Source organism: Sebastes umbrosus, chromosome 3, assembly GCF_015220745.1.
Source record: "Sebastes umbrosus isolate fSebUmb1 chromosome 3, fSebUmb1.pri, whole genome shotgun sequence".
Taxonomy (NCBI): Eukaryota; Metazoa; Chordata; class Actinopteri; order Perciformes; family Sebastidae; genus Sebastes; species Sebastes umbrosus.
Genome location: NC_051271.1, coordinates 11,500,958 through 11,517,187, shown reverse-complemented (window position 1 = coordinate 11,517,187; position 16,230 = coordinate 11,500,958). Strand labels below are relative to the sequence as shown.

The following is a 16,230-nucleotide window of genomic DNA, read 5'->3' as shown; positions in this document are numbered from 1 at the left end:
TCGGCTGCAACTCTGGGACTGACGATAATTGAACTGACAAACAACTCAAAGAACAGACCGGTATAAATACACAAGGTGCCGATCACCAGACAAGACACAGCTGGAGTGAGCAGGGAACTGGAATAAGGAGGGAAACACTGCGATTGGGTAACAAGACAACGAGGACCAGCAACACAAAGGCAGGGCTGACGAGGCTCGATGCTAAACAGGTGTACAATGCTGGGCAGAGCTACGGGAACGCATAAGGAACACACAGAGCAAGCACAGGAAACTCAAAATATAAAAACACAAGTAGTGTATAGCCAGTACAACAACAGAAAAACAGAACGGCACCCTAAAACAAACAAAATGCCACCAGAACCCGACATAAGGCTCAGAATAAAAACAGTGTTTTAGGTTCAGCTCAATTGCAGACTCCTTATAGGTTTCAATTCATATCAGAATAGGTTGATTTAGACACATGTACATAACAACAATAAAACAAAACAAAAAAATGTATGCTAACAAATATTAGAAGGAGAAGAAATGGATAGTTTGAAGTTGAAATGGAAGTGCGATGAAACAAAGGAGGAAAGAAAAGGAAGGAGCACACAAATGACAAAAAACAGAAATATGTTATCGCAAAAGCAAATATTAAACTGTGTATGAAATGTGAAAAATGAAAAATGTTTCATGGATCAGGATTGAATATAAGCTGTAATGACATTATAAAAGCTTTGTGGCAATGAATTTGTTTCTCTGTGGGGGAGAGGGAAAGGAAAGATGGTAAAAGAAAAGGTGAGGACGAACAAATTGTTAAATAAAATACATGGAATAAATAAACTGATTTTCAAATACTGCATCAGTTGTGTAATGACATTATAAAAAGCTTTGTGGCAATGAATTTAGTTATGTGTCTGTTACGAAATTCATTGACAAATTTAATTGAAAAATATTTCAATGAAATTCTTTTGTATCTGTTGTTGGGTAAATAAATGAACAGCACAAGGACACTAGAAAAGTTGAGGCGGATATGTTTAATGATTTAAAGCTGATGGGCAAGGTTGAAAAGTAATTCAAGTCATTACAAAGCTCATGTTAGAAAAATGAAATTTTAAATTTAGCATGAACTTGAACTTCACTTCCCATGTTGTAAACACAAACTCACGAGTTTCATTTGAAGGCACCAATTTCACAGGCAAATTGTCAACGGTGCAATGCAAATTGCATTTTCTAAGTGGCATTAGTGGAGCTTATATAACAACATCACAAAACTTTTAGTCTTGTTATCTACTGTAGTTGTCAAATTGTTATCAGTTTTTACACTGTTTATAATTAATTGTGCTGCATCTACACCCATCTGTGGTCCCAGAGGAATATTTCCCTTTATTGTAGTGCCTGGCCATAACAGCTAGTTTACTTCACTTAATTTTCATCTGCCAGAGATTGGCAGCTCTTGTTCTTAAGTGTTTTCTCAAAGGAAAACTCTTTGGTAGATGAGTTTGTTCGAAATGGGTGTTTTTTTTGTTTCTTTAATGTACACTCCTCATGCGACAGCTGCATAAATATTATGATAAGTATCACATCAAAATGTACTCCTTCATAAACTGTGACACACTTGAAGATTCTCCACATGGTGCTGTAGGTGTAATGTTCACTGACAGTGCGTATGATTAGATGTGTCATTTCCATCCCACCGTTAATGCTTGATTCATTATACATCGTTTCCGGCTGCAAGCGTTATCCTGAGATGCAGTGCAGGGTCTTGCTTTACAAACAACTTTCCCATTCTGCATGATCACAAAAAATATGCACACACACACACGCACACACACACACACACGCACACACACACACACACACACACACACACACACACACACACACACACACATACACTGTACTAAAGCTGAAATAAGAGAATTTTAAAGTCAAAATGTTAAAAACATGCTCTAATGCGTAGCAGAGTAGTAATAGTACATGACATTTCTGCAGTTATGTGATCTTCCCATTGAAGTCTTCTAGCTCCTATTCACAACACACAGGCTGTGTATGTGAAAGGAACATTTTCTGGCTTCTGCTCCAGATGAACTGATTCCAGACAACATCACCTTCACAGAGACCAACAGAGACCTACATTCTGCCGCTGCCATCTGCTCTGGGAGCAAACCAAAGGGATGTAATATTGAGCTTGTGAGACTGGAATTATGCAAGTTTTCCCTTTTTCTGTATAGCAGGTCATACAATCACAGAAATGGAAAACAGTGGAGTCTGTGTGTGTTTATGGTATACAGAAATCTGAACAGATGCCATAACAGTCTGGGGACTTCCAATCCCTGGAAAGGAACGGGCTGATGTTTGGGAATAACAGAGGGGCGGCTACATCCAGACAAATTACTGAGCCAGCTGTGCTGTTCTTCTTCCACTGAAGGTCCCTCAGGTCACTGCTGTGCATATCTGAGCTGCATCCAGCTACTATACAATACACACAAAATATGCTATATTTCTCTTCTGAATGCAGCCACATTTTGAATAAGATCCTGTCAAAAACTAACAATAACAATATAATACTGGATTATATAGTCATTTCAAGGGAATATAACATGGAGCATTAATCTTTCAACATTTCTGGTTCATTTTAGGGATGAAAAACAATGTTTAATTTGTAACAACTCTATCTAAAACACAAGACAAGATTGACATTGGTTACAATTCACTCTGAGATATTAAAGTGAATGGTAAATGGACTTGTATTTACTGTATATAGCACATCTTCCAACCACTCAGAGCCCTTTACACTACATGCCAACATTTGCACATTCACACACATTCAACTATATGGCACAGCCTTCGAGAGCAACTTGGTTCAGTGGCCCAAGGACACTTTCAGACTGCAGGGGATCAAACCACCAATCTTCCGATTAGTGGATGACCCGCTCTACTGCCTGAGCCTCAGCCACCCCATGCTGGTTGTAAATTCACTATATTATCTTCTACGTATTGCACTGTAGATTGATGTACTGCAGTTGTTTAGGTTTTATTCGTCCCAACATCATTTATTCTATAAACATTAAAGGTACAGTGTGTAGGATTTGGCGGCATCTAGTGGTGTGGTTGCAGATTGCAACCGACTGAGTACCCCTCTGCTCACTCATCCCTTTCCAAGACTGTAGTAGTAACAGTAGTCCCTCCTCCCTACTCCCTTTTCAGGGAATGTCAGTTAAGGGAACTTCCCTCGACAAAATTCCTCCAACGTAGACCTCACTTCATCTGTGCGTTGGTAACGTAAACACCTCGGATACCTGTTGCTGCTAGTGTGGAAATCTTACAATACTGAAATAAAATATTGAATATCTCCTGCTGGGACCCTGAATTAATAGTTAGATATCAATAACATTATCATTAAGCTCAGCAATACTCAGCGAACAGCGATGTCTTCAGAGCACAATGCCGGCTGCGACATGAGTGCTAACAATAGCAGCTAGAATAGCATCCAATAATTCTTAGTTTCAGGTGATTAAACACTAATGAAAACATAGTTATGAATATTATATTCCATTTATGCTAATAGATCCCCCAAAATGTTACACACTGTTCTTTTAACTGTGTTTGACTTAATTGGCCCACTGATTATACATAATTAAATCTAGTTACCAGGTACATTTAAAAGTACTTTAACAGAAGGTTATGAACCGAATTGATATTGCTACGAAGCTAACAAATGAATTCAACTGGAGGAGCTCTACTATGCTCCATGATATCCAGGTTGTAACACTCCTTTTTTTCCAGTTGGTGTCCATGTTGAGCTTTGTTAGAAGGTCAAGCCTGTTCATGAGGCAGACTTACAGTAGATGGATGAAGATTCATGACACGTTTACACAATTTACTGGCTTCTTTACCTCGACCTCGGTGAACCTGACTTGCCTGGCGTGACATGGCAAGACTCTCACCGAATGCTCTCAAGGATGACCAATTTATATGGAGATTTAAAAGGAGCAGTTTTGATATCTGTTGTCAGAGGTCAAGGTGAATTATGCCAAAAGCAAACAATAATATTTAGTTTAAAAAATATCCAAATACACCCCCCCATCTCTTCAAAAAAGGTCTTTACTCCTGAATTAAACAGATTGTTACAAGGTGCAAAATTACAGCCTTTAGCTGCCTAATAAATACCCACAAATCACTACTGTCACAACTGCAGCGTGAAGCTGTCACTTATCTACACACAAGCCAAAACCTTTCTCAATTAATAACAAAACAACAGCTGAGTAGCTGTGCACTCATTGAGAAAAACAACAAGCGCCACAAAGTGATATTTGTCTCTAGTCTTTTAGAAGTCAGAAGCTGTCAACTAGCTGCCAATCAGCAGACGAGGCTCACCTCTGCAATCACTTGAAACAGCAAATCACAAATCAGCACCTGCAGGTCATCAGCTACACACACGTCTATTCCAGTCTTTATTACTTTCTGAGGACCACAATCTCTCAAGGTTATCTGTGAGGACAGAGAAGACAGAGAATTACACAACTGGGAAATGCCATAAACAAAACGATGAAACAAAGCTGGAGAACAATGGAGGAAATGAACACATGGAAAATGAATTCCTTCTATTAGGAAATACTTTGAATTCCAGTTTCCAGTTTCACATTTTACAACAACACCTTTATAATAAACCGGCCTGGCACCCTCATCATGGTAAGAATTTGTGAGTCTGGAAATCTAATATTCAGTTTGGATAAAGTGTCGTCTAGTGAGCATCAAGGACCATTACACAGACATTTAGCTGGACCGGTTTCATTATTTCCTATCAGTTTACAATGAGGAAATCTAAATGTCACTGAGAACATAAAATTAATTAAATTGAATTGATTTTCATTTGCTGTTTCTTTATTTTTAAAGTCCCTTAGAAAGACAGCACATACAATAGGGATGCAAAATATCTTTGGGGCGGCTGTAGTTCGTTCTTTAACCACAAGGTTGGTGGTTCGATCCCCGGCTCCTACTGTCTGTTTGCTCAAAGTGTCCTTGAGTGAGACATTGAACCCCAAGTTGCTCCCAGTTCCAGTCCAAGATGGGTTAAATGCAGAAGTCAAATTTCATGTACCTGTATGTATATGATGATTCTTATAAAGTTTAATTTAAGTTTTAAAACCAAACCATTCAATGACTGTACTAACCAAACCGCGGGCTTGTTGAACTGTTACTATTAAATACAATCAATCAATCTATTCATACAGTCTGGAGTTCAAACACATTGGAAATTGTTGTTTTTCTTCTCCCTAATGTGCAAAACAAACAAACCGACACTGAAACCGTGACCCAAAAAACGCAATGTTATACATGTTTACTCAAAATGTAATGTTACAACCACAATAAGATATAACAGAAAATATATTTTTATTTCCTCCCTCACTGAAACCTTGATTTATCATAATACCGCAATTTTTTTTTCTTTTGTTCAAGGTTGTTTATGTCCACTAAAATGAACCGGAATCAATAAAACCCGCATTAAACCATTAAATATATAGACAACCCAACATTGTTGACACTAGTGACTCGTCCGGCTCATGCATAACTGCATCAACATCAGAAACAATTGTGAAATAGTGTAAATTAGCCTTTATTAGGCCCATAAAGAACTTACACATTACAGTAAAAGCAGTGTCACTATTTAGTCTCTAACAGACCGCTGGCACACAAATATATTTTGGGAATTAATGGTGAAAAAAGCAATCTAAAAGTGACAGAATCTTTCATAGATAACTATTCTCACCTCATAAAGATATAATAATATGTGGATAACTTTTTGTTGTCAGCCGATACGTCTCTCATCCTGAGATATGCTTTCATGTAAAACCATGTCGTAGTCCTATGTATGTGTTATTGCCTGCTATTTTACCAAGAATACTGATGGCACAGCTTTGATGAGTTCAAGCTGATGTGACCATGAAAAGATGAAATGACAGCCTACGGAGGAACACAGGAAGGATCAAATCTCACATCAAGCGCCTGCATATCAGGGAGAAATGATGTTTACAGCTGTGCTGCAAGGCTTTATTGAACAGAGGAACACGACGCTGACAGGATTTATCACATCTGTGAGGCTTTATGCTCAGCTGTACTGATGCCGAATGTTTCTTTGGTGTTTGGAGGGCTGCGGCGGCGTGCTATAGATGTTAACTGACTGGACATCAGAAAACATTTCGAAAAATATTACACGATTATATCTTTTCACTTTGAAGCCACGAGGCCTCCCTCTCTCTGCATGTAAAGGCAATTCACTTCAGCTCACTTTCACTCAGATAAAGGAGTTTGCTTTAAGCCCCTGAAAGCATCTGACAACTCCAAATACCACCTGATATACTGGACAGTGTGCGAGGAGGTTAACACTGCGGTTTACTTCACCAAGCGCCTCCCTCGCAACCTTTTCCTCTATCTTTATAAAATCCATAAAATGCACATCCACTGGGTCTCTCCCTGTGATTTAATTAAGAGTTCAAAGAAACTGACATGCTTTTTTTGCAGTGCAGACAACTCCTTGTCCATTTATCTGTTGAAACGGCGTGATTTATTTACAAAGCCTTTTACGGTCGGCACTTATATGAGAAGACTTAAGACTAGAAGTTGATTGATATGATACCTGATGCTTTTGATGTTTCAAAGAGGTTGCTAATACCTTTTATTGTGTGGTTTAATGATTTTTCTTTTATGTGTGTTTTTATGACTTTATTGCAGGCTGCAGAACAGTCGCTCCTCCGGGGGATGGTTATGTCTGGATTGTTCTTTCCTGAAAACTATGGTCAGTAATTCATAATTTTTTTTAGTTGAACACAGACTTTTATTGGATGTGACACATGCCGGCACTTTTAATTCAAGTGGTTAAACTAATTAAAGATAATGAGGATTAAAATTAAATGGCAGTGGAAGCCATGAATTGACATTTCAACTTAACCCCATCAGCCTTTAAAAAGAAAACACAATACAAGTTTAAACCTTTCCTCAAACAACATAATTCATTCAACCTGCGATGTGAATATTAAGTTGGAATTGGTTGAGAAATCTAATTAGTAGGCGGCAGTGGATCTGCATTACGTGATGGGCCTGTGGACAAAGTGCAGACCAACGTCCTGGCCTGTTAAATTGGAAAACCTTTTGTTGAAGATAATATGTAATTGGACATTAAAACATGTTTGGTTTGTTGGTATTATGCATGAAATGAATGATTACCCTTCTCGTTAGCCTTTCAACTCTTTATTTTATCCCCATATGGTGGATGCACACTGTATAGCATCCAAACCATTCAGGCAGTGTTACGACCCCGACTCAAGGGAAGCAACATGAAGGTAAAAAACAAAGTTGGATCAACCAAACTTTGAATTTCGTAAATAAACAAAAGAAAACAAAGAGCAAACAAAGTGGTGAGGGGAGCCAGCTGGCTGAGAGCGCGTGCCGCTGGGTGGAGGAGGAGGGGCTTTTAAACTCACCTCCTCAGGTAGCAGCTGTCACACATCAACAATTAGGGCTGAAAGGCAGGACTCGGCTTCTGGTTCACCTGCAACCAGGGTTGGAAGAAACATTCAGATCTTTCACTTAAAGAACCAGTGCGTAACATATAGGGGGATGTATTGACAGAAATGGAATATAATATTAATAAGTATGTTTTCTTGAGTGTATAATCACCTGAAAACAAGAATCGTTGAGTTTTCGTTACCTTAGAATGAGTCGTTCATATCCAACATAAAGAGCGGGTCCTCTCTTCATGGAGTCCGCCTTGTTTCTACAGTAGTCCAGAACGGACAAAACCAAACACGGTTAACTTTTCCTGCTTGGGCCGGAGTCGTTAACGTTACTCGCTGTCGTCGCTGCCGCTCTCTCTCTCTCCTGCTTCACCACTCACCTCCCACATACACATACACACACTGTACACACCCTACTCTTACAACAAACGGCTCTAGATAGGGCCATTTATGTTTTCGCATCAGCCTTTGTAGCAATCCTACACGCTTAGCACACAGTTCCTTTAAATAATAGTAGCAAGACCACAATTTAAAAATACCCCGTTACAAGTTAAAGTCCTGTATTCCAGTCCTTACTTGAGTAAACCTACTAAAGTACAATTTTGACATATTGTACTTTACTTGAGTATTTCCGTGTTCTGCTACTTTATACTTCTAACCTACTACATCTCAAAGGGAACTATTGTACTTTTACTCCACTGTACTGATTTAATAACTTTAGTTTACAGATTCAGATTGTTAAAACAAAATATAATCAACTCATAAATGATGATGTATTATTATAGATTAAACTACCCAGCAGTATATAAAGTCATTAAAATGACATCCACCTCTACCAGCTGCAACATTAAAGTGATGAACACATTAATGCATCAATAATTATAATAAAATAATATGATATAGATTATTCTGCAGAATGAGTACTTTTACTTTTGGTACTTTAAGTATATTTTGATGCTGATACTTTTGCACGTTTACTTAAGTAAAGATTTGAATGCAGGACTTCTACTTGTAATAGAGGATTTTTACTGAAGTAAAAGAGTAGCAGTACTTCTTCCACCACTGATTATTATTATTATTATTGATGCAAGCAGTATTTAAATATTATAGCCGACTGAGGAAGAGCTAAATTTACTCATTCTATATTCTGTCATTTGGCTTAATTTACTGTATTACAATTTCTTTGTATTTCTTAAGATTATTATAGGTTATTTAAAGTGGCAGTAGGCAGTATATTTTACTCCAATCTCGCCTACTTCATCTTTCAATCCTAATTTGTAAAGTAACTAAAGCTGTCAGATAAATCTAGTGCAGTAATAACTACAATATGTCCTTCTGAGATCTGGAGTAGACGTATAAAATAGCATGAAATGGAAATACTCAATTAAAGTACAAGTACGTTAGAGTTGTACCTACAGTAAGTACAGTACTTGAGTAATCTTACATTCCACCACCACGGATATAACAGATTTACACTTCTGAATTACACCCACAGTAAATGTATCATCCACCTATCATCCATTTTTATATCTGTTGTGACATACGTTGTGAAATGTAAAGAGCCTTCTACTCATAAGTTATTATTTTCCAGGTTGCTATAAATTAAACTGACAGGTGTATCTTCCTGCTGTCAGCTCCAAAGAAATGACCTTGGACTGAACATGCAAAGAAAGGTATTTATAGCTCTTCAATACTGGTTGTAGTCTGAAGTATATTTAGATAAACTGATTTCTCTTCTTATTCTATTCTTCACTATGACCACAATTAACTGAAGAACTGCGCATAACTACAGAATGATTATGTGCACTGGCAGACAACTAAAGTAATACTGATTCACGACCACATGGGGTCAGTGTTGCATACTGGACAAAAGGAAATACAGATTGCGGGACTTTGACATTTTGAGTCCTTCACACTAATCTTTGCAGCAGTTAACACCTCTAAAGCGTTTTCCGATAAGTCCAAATTGCCCTCTACGTTTTTAAAGTTTCCTTGCAGCAGGATCCAAATCAGAAAATTCACCTTTCACAGATAAAGTTGATGGATTGTGCCACATTTTAGTGTTATTATAAAAATATATTCTAGTCAGCTCGCATGTCAGCCAGGTGCAAATCATTACACATTAAAATGAGAGTATCAAGGTGTCATTCTGCTGCTGAACGGGAGGATTTCGGCTCTGTTGGTCGGGCATGAAAACTGTTTAAAATTGAGCTTCAAGGTTCATTCTTGACCTTGGAAAAAGGAGATATCAATACAATCTCTACTCAGTCGCTTGTTCTGAAGCTTTCCACTGTATCACATGGTCTTAATTAGCAGATGAAGTTGTTGAACACTCAGAAGTGGACCTTGAGTAGAGATTGTTTTGCCACTACTTTGGTACCGTCTCTAATAGGGCGCCATTGAGGTTGTAAATGTTTGCGAGGCAGTTAAGTTTCTCACTTTATTATGAGCCAACCGCAAAGGTCAGCCAGTCACCTTCAATTACAAAATATATATAATAAGTCTTTAAGTGTTCCCGTGTGTGTGTGGGGAGTTGCAACATCTCGACTCGTCACATACGGACGCTTTGTCACGCCCCTCGGCGTCACTTTAGGATTAGGCAACAAAACTACTTAGTGAGGTTTAGGAAAAGACTACATGGATGGGTTTAAAACTACTACGTTTGTAAAGTGAAAATGAAACAGAATGTTGTGAACATGAACGAGGAACTGATTGTAACGTGAAAGTGAAACTTAACGCATGGGACACAAACAGTGGTCTCCTGGATGAAAGCCTTGTGTTTGTTGGACCCATCCACCTCCCTTCCCACCCACCCTTAGAGTGTCTTTTTGCTCTTTAAACAACGTCCCCACACTTCCGGCGCACTTTCTCCGGGTGTTTACTGTTGCTGCAGCTGTGTTTACATTGTAGTTAATGGAATGCCTGGTGCGTCTCATACTGGCGCTAAAAGGTGTCTCGTGCGGCGATATCGAACACCGATGGCCGTGACAAAGCATCTGTATTTGACGCCCTGGGAATGAGAACGGGGAGTCGCTGGTTATCTCAAAGAGTTGTTAAAAGTGCCCCAACTCTTGTTTATCTCATAGTTAACTGTGTGAAACACTTTCCCAAACAGACAAACAAGAGTGTTTGAAGTTTTTAATGTCAAAGTCAAACTTTTACATGATTCATCTTCATACCAAACCATTCGTCGACAGCTCCTCTTCGTCCTCGTCATAGCAAATGCAATTAGTTCATTATGTAATTACAGGAAGGGAGCAGCAAAAAACAGAGCCAGCCCCATTAAGAAAAGAAAAACAAAGAAGAGGAAAATAAAAAATAACATTTTTTTGTCTCATTTTTTTTCTCAAGTGCAGATTTTTGAAGACCTTTAGGCATGCCATTGTCTGTTATGGTTTCCAGTTGTCTGTTCTACAGTGTAGTTTTATCTGTACATGGCTATAAGGGTAACAGCACGAGGTGGATGACGGGTACACGATGTGCGCCGAAGTGTCTGTTTTTAAAAATGTCTCGATTAGTGGGTGATGGATCTCAGACGCTCTCAGACGCTCTTCTCTGTCCGTCTCCCCTCTCTGTTTTGCAGTAGACTGAAAGATATTCATGTTTAAACGTGCAGTATAAAAAAAGATACACACCCACACAGATTCATGTACAGCAAGTTCCCTTAAATCTGGTTGGGAGGGTTTTGAAAGGTGCCGTAATGGAACTGCCATAAAACAGCAGTTTGAAGAAATATCTGCCACTTCTGAAGAGGCAGTGGCTGTGCAAGAGTCTCTTTCCAAAACTCACAAACTGGACGTTAGTTCTCCGAGACCTTTCTGGCCTCCGAGGGATTGAGATCTCAACTCTTTCTCCCAGAGAAAGAGCATTTGTCCTTCTGTCTTTCAGTGTATGAACCCCCGCAGGATGTTGCGATTGTTTCCACCAATCCCTTTTTTTTCTCCAACGTGAACCATCCTTGAACAGATTAACTCCGTGCGTTACAGCACAGTCCATCTATAGCAGAGCTCAGTAAACAGCCATGTTGGGGGGGGGGGGGATTTGGGGGTAATGAAGGCTTAGGGAGTAAGTACATCAGTGGCCTAAAACAAGCTAAAGGGAGTCGGTCACAGAGTTGTGAAATTGAAGGTATATACAGGTATACAAAGTGTAATCACGCACATGGAGCACACCCATTTTCTCAGGACGATTACCATTGTAAAATTAACGTACAGGACTCACTACTTTACTGTGTCTGAGTTACCTTTCAGTGAGGGGACAGTCAAGCAGCAACAGTGTGTGGACAAAACCACGAGTAGTTAGTTAACAAGTTGAACATCTTACCTGAGTGTTGCTCTCCTTTCTGACTAACTCTACAAGGATCTAAAACTGTAGCACATCCTAAACAAGCGTGTCTCCTTCGCCTCGTCTGATCCAAAACAACCAGAAAAATGAAGAGACACACTTACTGGCAATTTCCAGCAGCGTTACATTCACCAATCCAGACATTAATGAGATCAGTGCAGATCGAGGGAGGAGAAGAGAGGAGAAAGGAAACTCATTAAGACCACAGGGACGACCTAACCCTATTATCCCTATCACACCACCGAACCACACACTGATGATGGGAATTAAGATGTGCTGGCCTCGATCCACACCCACTCCTCAGCCCGGTGCAGCAGAGTGTGTCTGGAGTCGTGCAGTAGCTGCTGGGAAGGACAAATGTGAAGGAGTCTGTTATCTGTGCAGTTCAGCACAGCAGTAGGGGCGTGTTCAGGTCGGCACTGCGTGGTGAAAAGGGTGCAGCAAGACTCGGCGCTCCCACTACATCGTGCTCTTTTTTGTTGCAGCCTGCGGCACCCTTTGTGCCAACTTCGCGCCGCGGAAACGGAGAGAGAAAAGGCCCAAGGTTACCCCAAACTCGCTAGTAGGAACAGCTTAATCCACTGAAGCTAAACTCCCTTGCTGCCATCATTATCTCCACTTCCCCAAAAAGAAGCGCACACATATAATACAGATGTATCCAAATAGGCGTGGTATCCAAAAAGGCGTGTGGTTTTAAAAAAGAGAGAAACAAAGTTAGCATTATCTTTCTTTCATGCATTTCTTTTCCTTTTTTTCTTACAGAAATTTGGTTTTTCTATGAGTCCTACTTACAGTATGCAGAATAATCCCCCACATTGTCTATCATTACATACAGTAGATGTCATGTCCCGTTAATGTAGCCCCACACATCAGTCAGAGAGATGAGTAATTGTTTAAATACATTTCATGTTTAAATACTGGCTGGAGGGGAGGGGGAGCAGGCAAAATGCTACAGCTAGTTCAATGAGAGGCAATATGTTAAAAAATGATGATTAAGAGCACATACACACATAGTGCATATGAATTGCGCACATCTTAACATGGGTTTGTTCCTCTACTTATGTTTTTAATATGTGTGTGTGTGTGCTTAATGTTTTCTGTATGAAAGTTAATGCAAGTTATTATTATATACTTTATGTTACACGGCCACCGAATCATCAGTCATAAACTGTGGCTCTATGCATGTTCACATTCTGTAAATGCACGGTATGAGTTTGTGTTCACATGCGTGTGTAAGTGCGTGCATGTGTATATATGTGTGTGTGCATATGTGTGTTTGTGTGAAAGAGCATTTATGATACATGAACACTGTTAGGATACTGTAGGTGTGACTCAGCACCTCAGTCGACTCTGAAACAGCAGCAGAGAGATAAACCTGCTTTCTCGTCAAATACACACATACGATATATACATACAGACCGGGTGTGAAGGCAAAATAATAAACACATTTTCACACACGCCGTAGTTCTGTGGCACGACTGACACCCTATGAGAACCTTGTATTTTGAACGGTTATATTTGATTACTGTAAAAAAACATCTTTTGTCACATTGTTGTTCTGAATGTTTTTAAAGATACCTGATTTTATCAGCACATTTTTTTCTGTACAGCGACCACACTTTTGTGAGTATTCAAATGTATGTAAGATTCTCACGGGATCAGCAGTTTGATTGGTTAATATCCCCCGTCTTGTGTTACGACAGAGTTGATTAGGCATTAGAAAGTTTGATTGGTTTGAATTAGATCCAAATAACTCAACCAAAGACCCGTTACTTCTTTTCATCTATTTTGACTGGATAAGACCGCGGTGGTTTTTCAGCAGATGGTTCACCAGTTGAGTCCAAATCTCGCCTGCTGTAGCCTCGGTGGAAGTTTTTTTATATGCACCGAGGCGTTTATAGCATCAGGATTTACTCTTCTTCTCACAGATCCCTCCGTGGCAGAGGGTCAGGCATGCACTGGATTCAGGTAAAAAGAAGAAGATGAAGTTGTCCTCCTCCACATGGACATAATGGGATCTTTGCCTGTGGGCAACTTTCAGTACTAGTTAAAAAATACTTTTTTTTAGAAAGTACTCCTGGTGGGAGCTCTCCGAAGAGCTGATCCATCTCTTAAGTTTAGGTGCCTATAAATAATAGTCAGAATCCAAAAGTTCCAATTTGATACACGGCTTTTGGAAAACATCTTTTCTGACATTTTCACATCTTCTCAGGTTTTAAAAGGCGTTCCAAACTGATGACTTTCCAGAAAAGTCTTAACCCTCCCTGTTTTTCAGAAAAGGGAGCGTTGTGGGGATGATTGCTCCGTTGCCAGGCCGTCACAGGTAGACCTCTCGACGCGACAACGTGAGGCAGGACGTGGTCTTGTAGTCCCCTCCTGTGCGCGTCAGTGGTATGACCTCCGGCGGGTTCTGGCCTTCTCCTCCTTCCTCCTCTTGCTGGCGCCTCCCGAAGCCTGCGCTGCTAAACGTGTCGTAGGATGCTGAAGTCATCTTGCGGTTCAGAAGGTTACGGTTGTGATCGCCCATGTTCCTGTTGCGGTCTCCGCTGCCCAGGGTGCCGAGAGGATCCCCGTTGGCTAAGGGTAATCTCTGACCTTCTCCGCCGCTGACCACCCCGGGTTCTGAGCTCCCTGCGCTGCCGGCGCTCTCGCTGTCACTCTCATGGTCGTTGCCACGGAGATTGTTATTATCGTCTCCGGGGGCGAAGGTGGAGAGCCGAGGGGGGTCGCTGCCGTGGCGTTGACGCTGGCGAGGCGAAGGGCGAACGGGCATCCAGCATGTGTCAGAGTGGCCGAACTCATCACACTCCCTGGTACACTTTCCTGTCAGAGCTACGTCTGGCAGCTGTCTGGCATCTGGACAGAGAGACAAAATTAAAGTTGTTTGCTGTCTTCAGTTGATTTTAAGCAGAGACACAGACAGGAAATATGACATGAAGTGAAGGTACACAACCAGAACCAAACTGGGGATTCTGCAATTATATGGTATGTGTCCTATAACTAGGGCTGTTAATCGATTAAAATATTGTCCATAGTTAATCGCGATTAATCACAAACTAATCGCACATTTTTATCTGTTCAAAATGTACCTTAAAGGGAGATTTGTCAAGTATTTAATGCTTTTACCAACATGGGAGTGGACAAATATGCTTGCTTTATGCAAATGCATGTATATATGTATTATTGGAAATCAATTAACAACACAAAACAATGACAAATATTGTCCAGAAACCCTCACAGGTACTGCATTTAGCATAAAAGACATGCTCAAATCATAACACGGCAAACTGCAGCCCAACAGGCAACAACAGCTGTCAGTGTGTCAGTGTGCTGACTTGACTATGACTTGACCCAAACTGCATGTGATTATCATAACGTGGGCATGTCTGTAAAGGGGAGACTCGTGGGTACCCATAGGACCCATTTTCATTCACATATCTTGAGGTCAGAGGTCAAGGGACCCCTTTGAAAATGGCCATGCCAGTTTTTCCTCACCAAAATGTAGCGTACGTTTAGAGCGTTATTTAGCCTCCTTCATGATGGATGCCTTATGTTTTCTAGTTTCATATGATACCAGTATCTTCACTCCAGCTTCAACAATGAGCCCCACAACCTAAAAATTGCAAGTTGCGTTAATGCTTTAAAGAAGTTAGTGGCGTTAAAACGTGTTATTATCGCGTTAACTTTGACAGCCTTAGTCCTAACCACCAAGAAGAGACAATTAAATAGAAATATTAAATACAAATAGAAAGAAAGCAGGACAGACAGAGTACAACAGAAGAGATGAGTTGAACATGCAGAAGACAGGACAAAGGAAAATTGGGTAAAACAAAACAAAACTAAACACAACAGGGGACAAAGGTTATAAGGGAAGGGAGAGAATCTGAAGGAAGCAAGAAAACGCTGTTGGAGCAAAATGGAAATCGCTGACTTCAAAAGAACATTTTAAAAAAGATCCAGCTGTGCTCAGCGTTACATGGAAGGTAAAAAGGTGAGGTCGAAAACAAAACAACTATCGATCAAATAGAAGATAATTGTGACAAATTTCTTTACATGCAAGGAGAAGTTCCATATGGGGCCGATTACATCTCATGAGTGTTGGTTCAAAAGGTTAGTGAGGCCACCAGAGATGCCGACGTGTCAAAGGTTACAGTTATTATCTATGTAAACCAGTCATTTATGAATCAATACTGACATCTTGTTAAACGGAGGCAGGACTTATAATAATGATGATAGATGAGGTATGTGTGACTCTGCTGTCAATTACACAGATTGTGCCATTGTGTCATGTTACAGACAGTTATACGTACACAGCTAACGAGCAACTGAAAACATTTATTCACTGTTTGATTTTCTAAATTCTGCTTTACTTGAATTAAACACAAATTAA

At 40.0% G+C, this 16,230-nt stretch overlaps 1 protein-coding gene and 2 long non-coding RNA genes across 3 annotated transcripts in view; 1 reads left to right on the top strand and 2 right to left on the bottom strand.

The window, feature by feature from the left end:
• Positions 1–1,023: 1,023 nt before the first annotated feature.
• LOC119485060 lies at positions 1,024–7,533 on the bottom strand. Its single transcript, XR_005206178.1, has 3 exons — positions 7,464–7,533; positions 4,360–4,473; positions 1,024–2,454 (listed from the first exon to the last, which is right to left on the bottom strand). It is a non-coding gene; the product is annotated as an uncharacterized LOC119485060 (long non-coding RNA).
• LOC119485059 overlaps positions 4,387–16,230 on the top strand; it is a 33,592-nt gene continuing 21,748 nt past the window's right edge. The window contains exons 1-3 of the long non-coding RNA XR_005206177.1: positions 4,387–4,674; positions 6,715–6,778; positions 9,088–9,169. This is a non-coding gene — a long non-coding RNA (uncharacterized LOC119485059). The remainder of the gene's footprint in view (positions 4,675–6,714; positions 6,779–9,087; positions 9,170–16,230) is intronic.
• The window catches only part of pcdh7a (protocadherin 7a), a 48,778-nt gene continuing 43,168 nt past the window's right edge, over positions 10,621–16,230 (bottom strand). Inside the window, exon 5 of the mRNA XM_037764330.1 lies at positions 10,621–14,696. Within this exon, the coding sequence (XP_037620258.1) occupies positions 14,158–14,696 (539 nt within the window). The 3' untranslated portion in view covers positions 10,621–14,157. The remainder of the gene's footprint in view (positions 14,697–16,230) is intronic.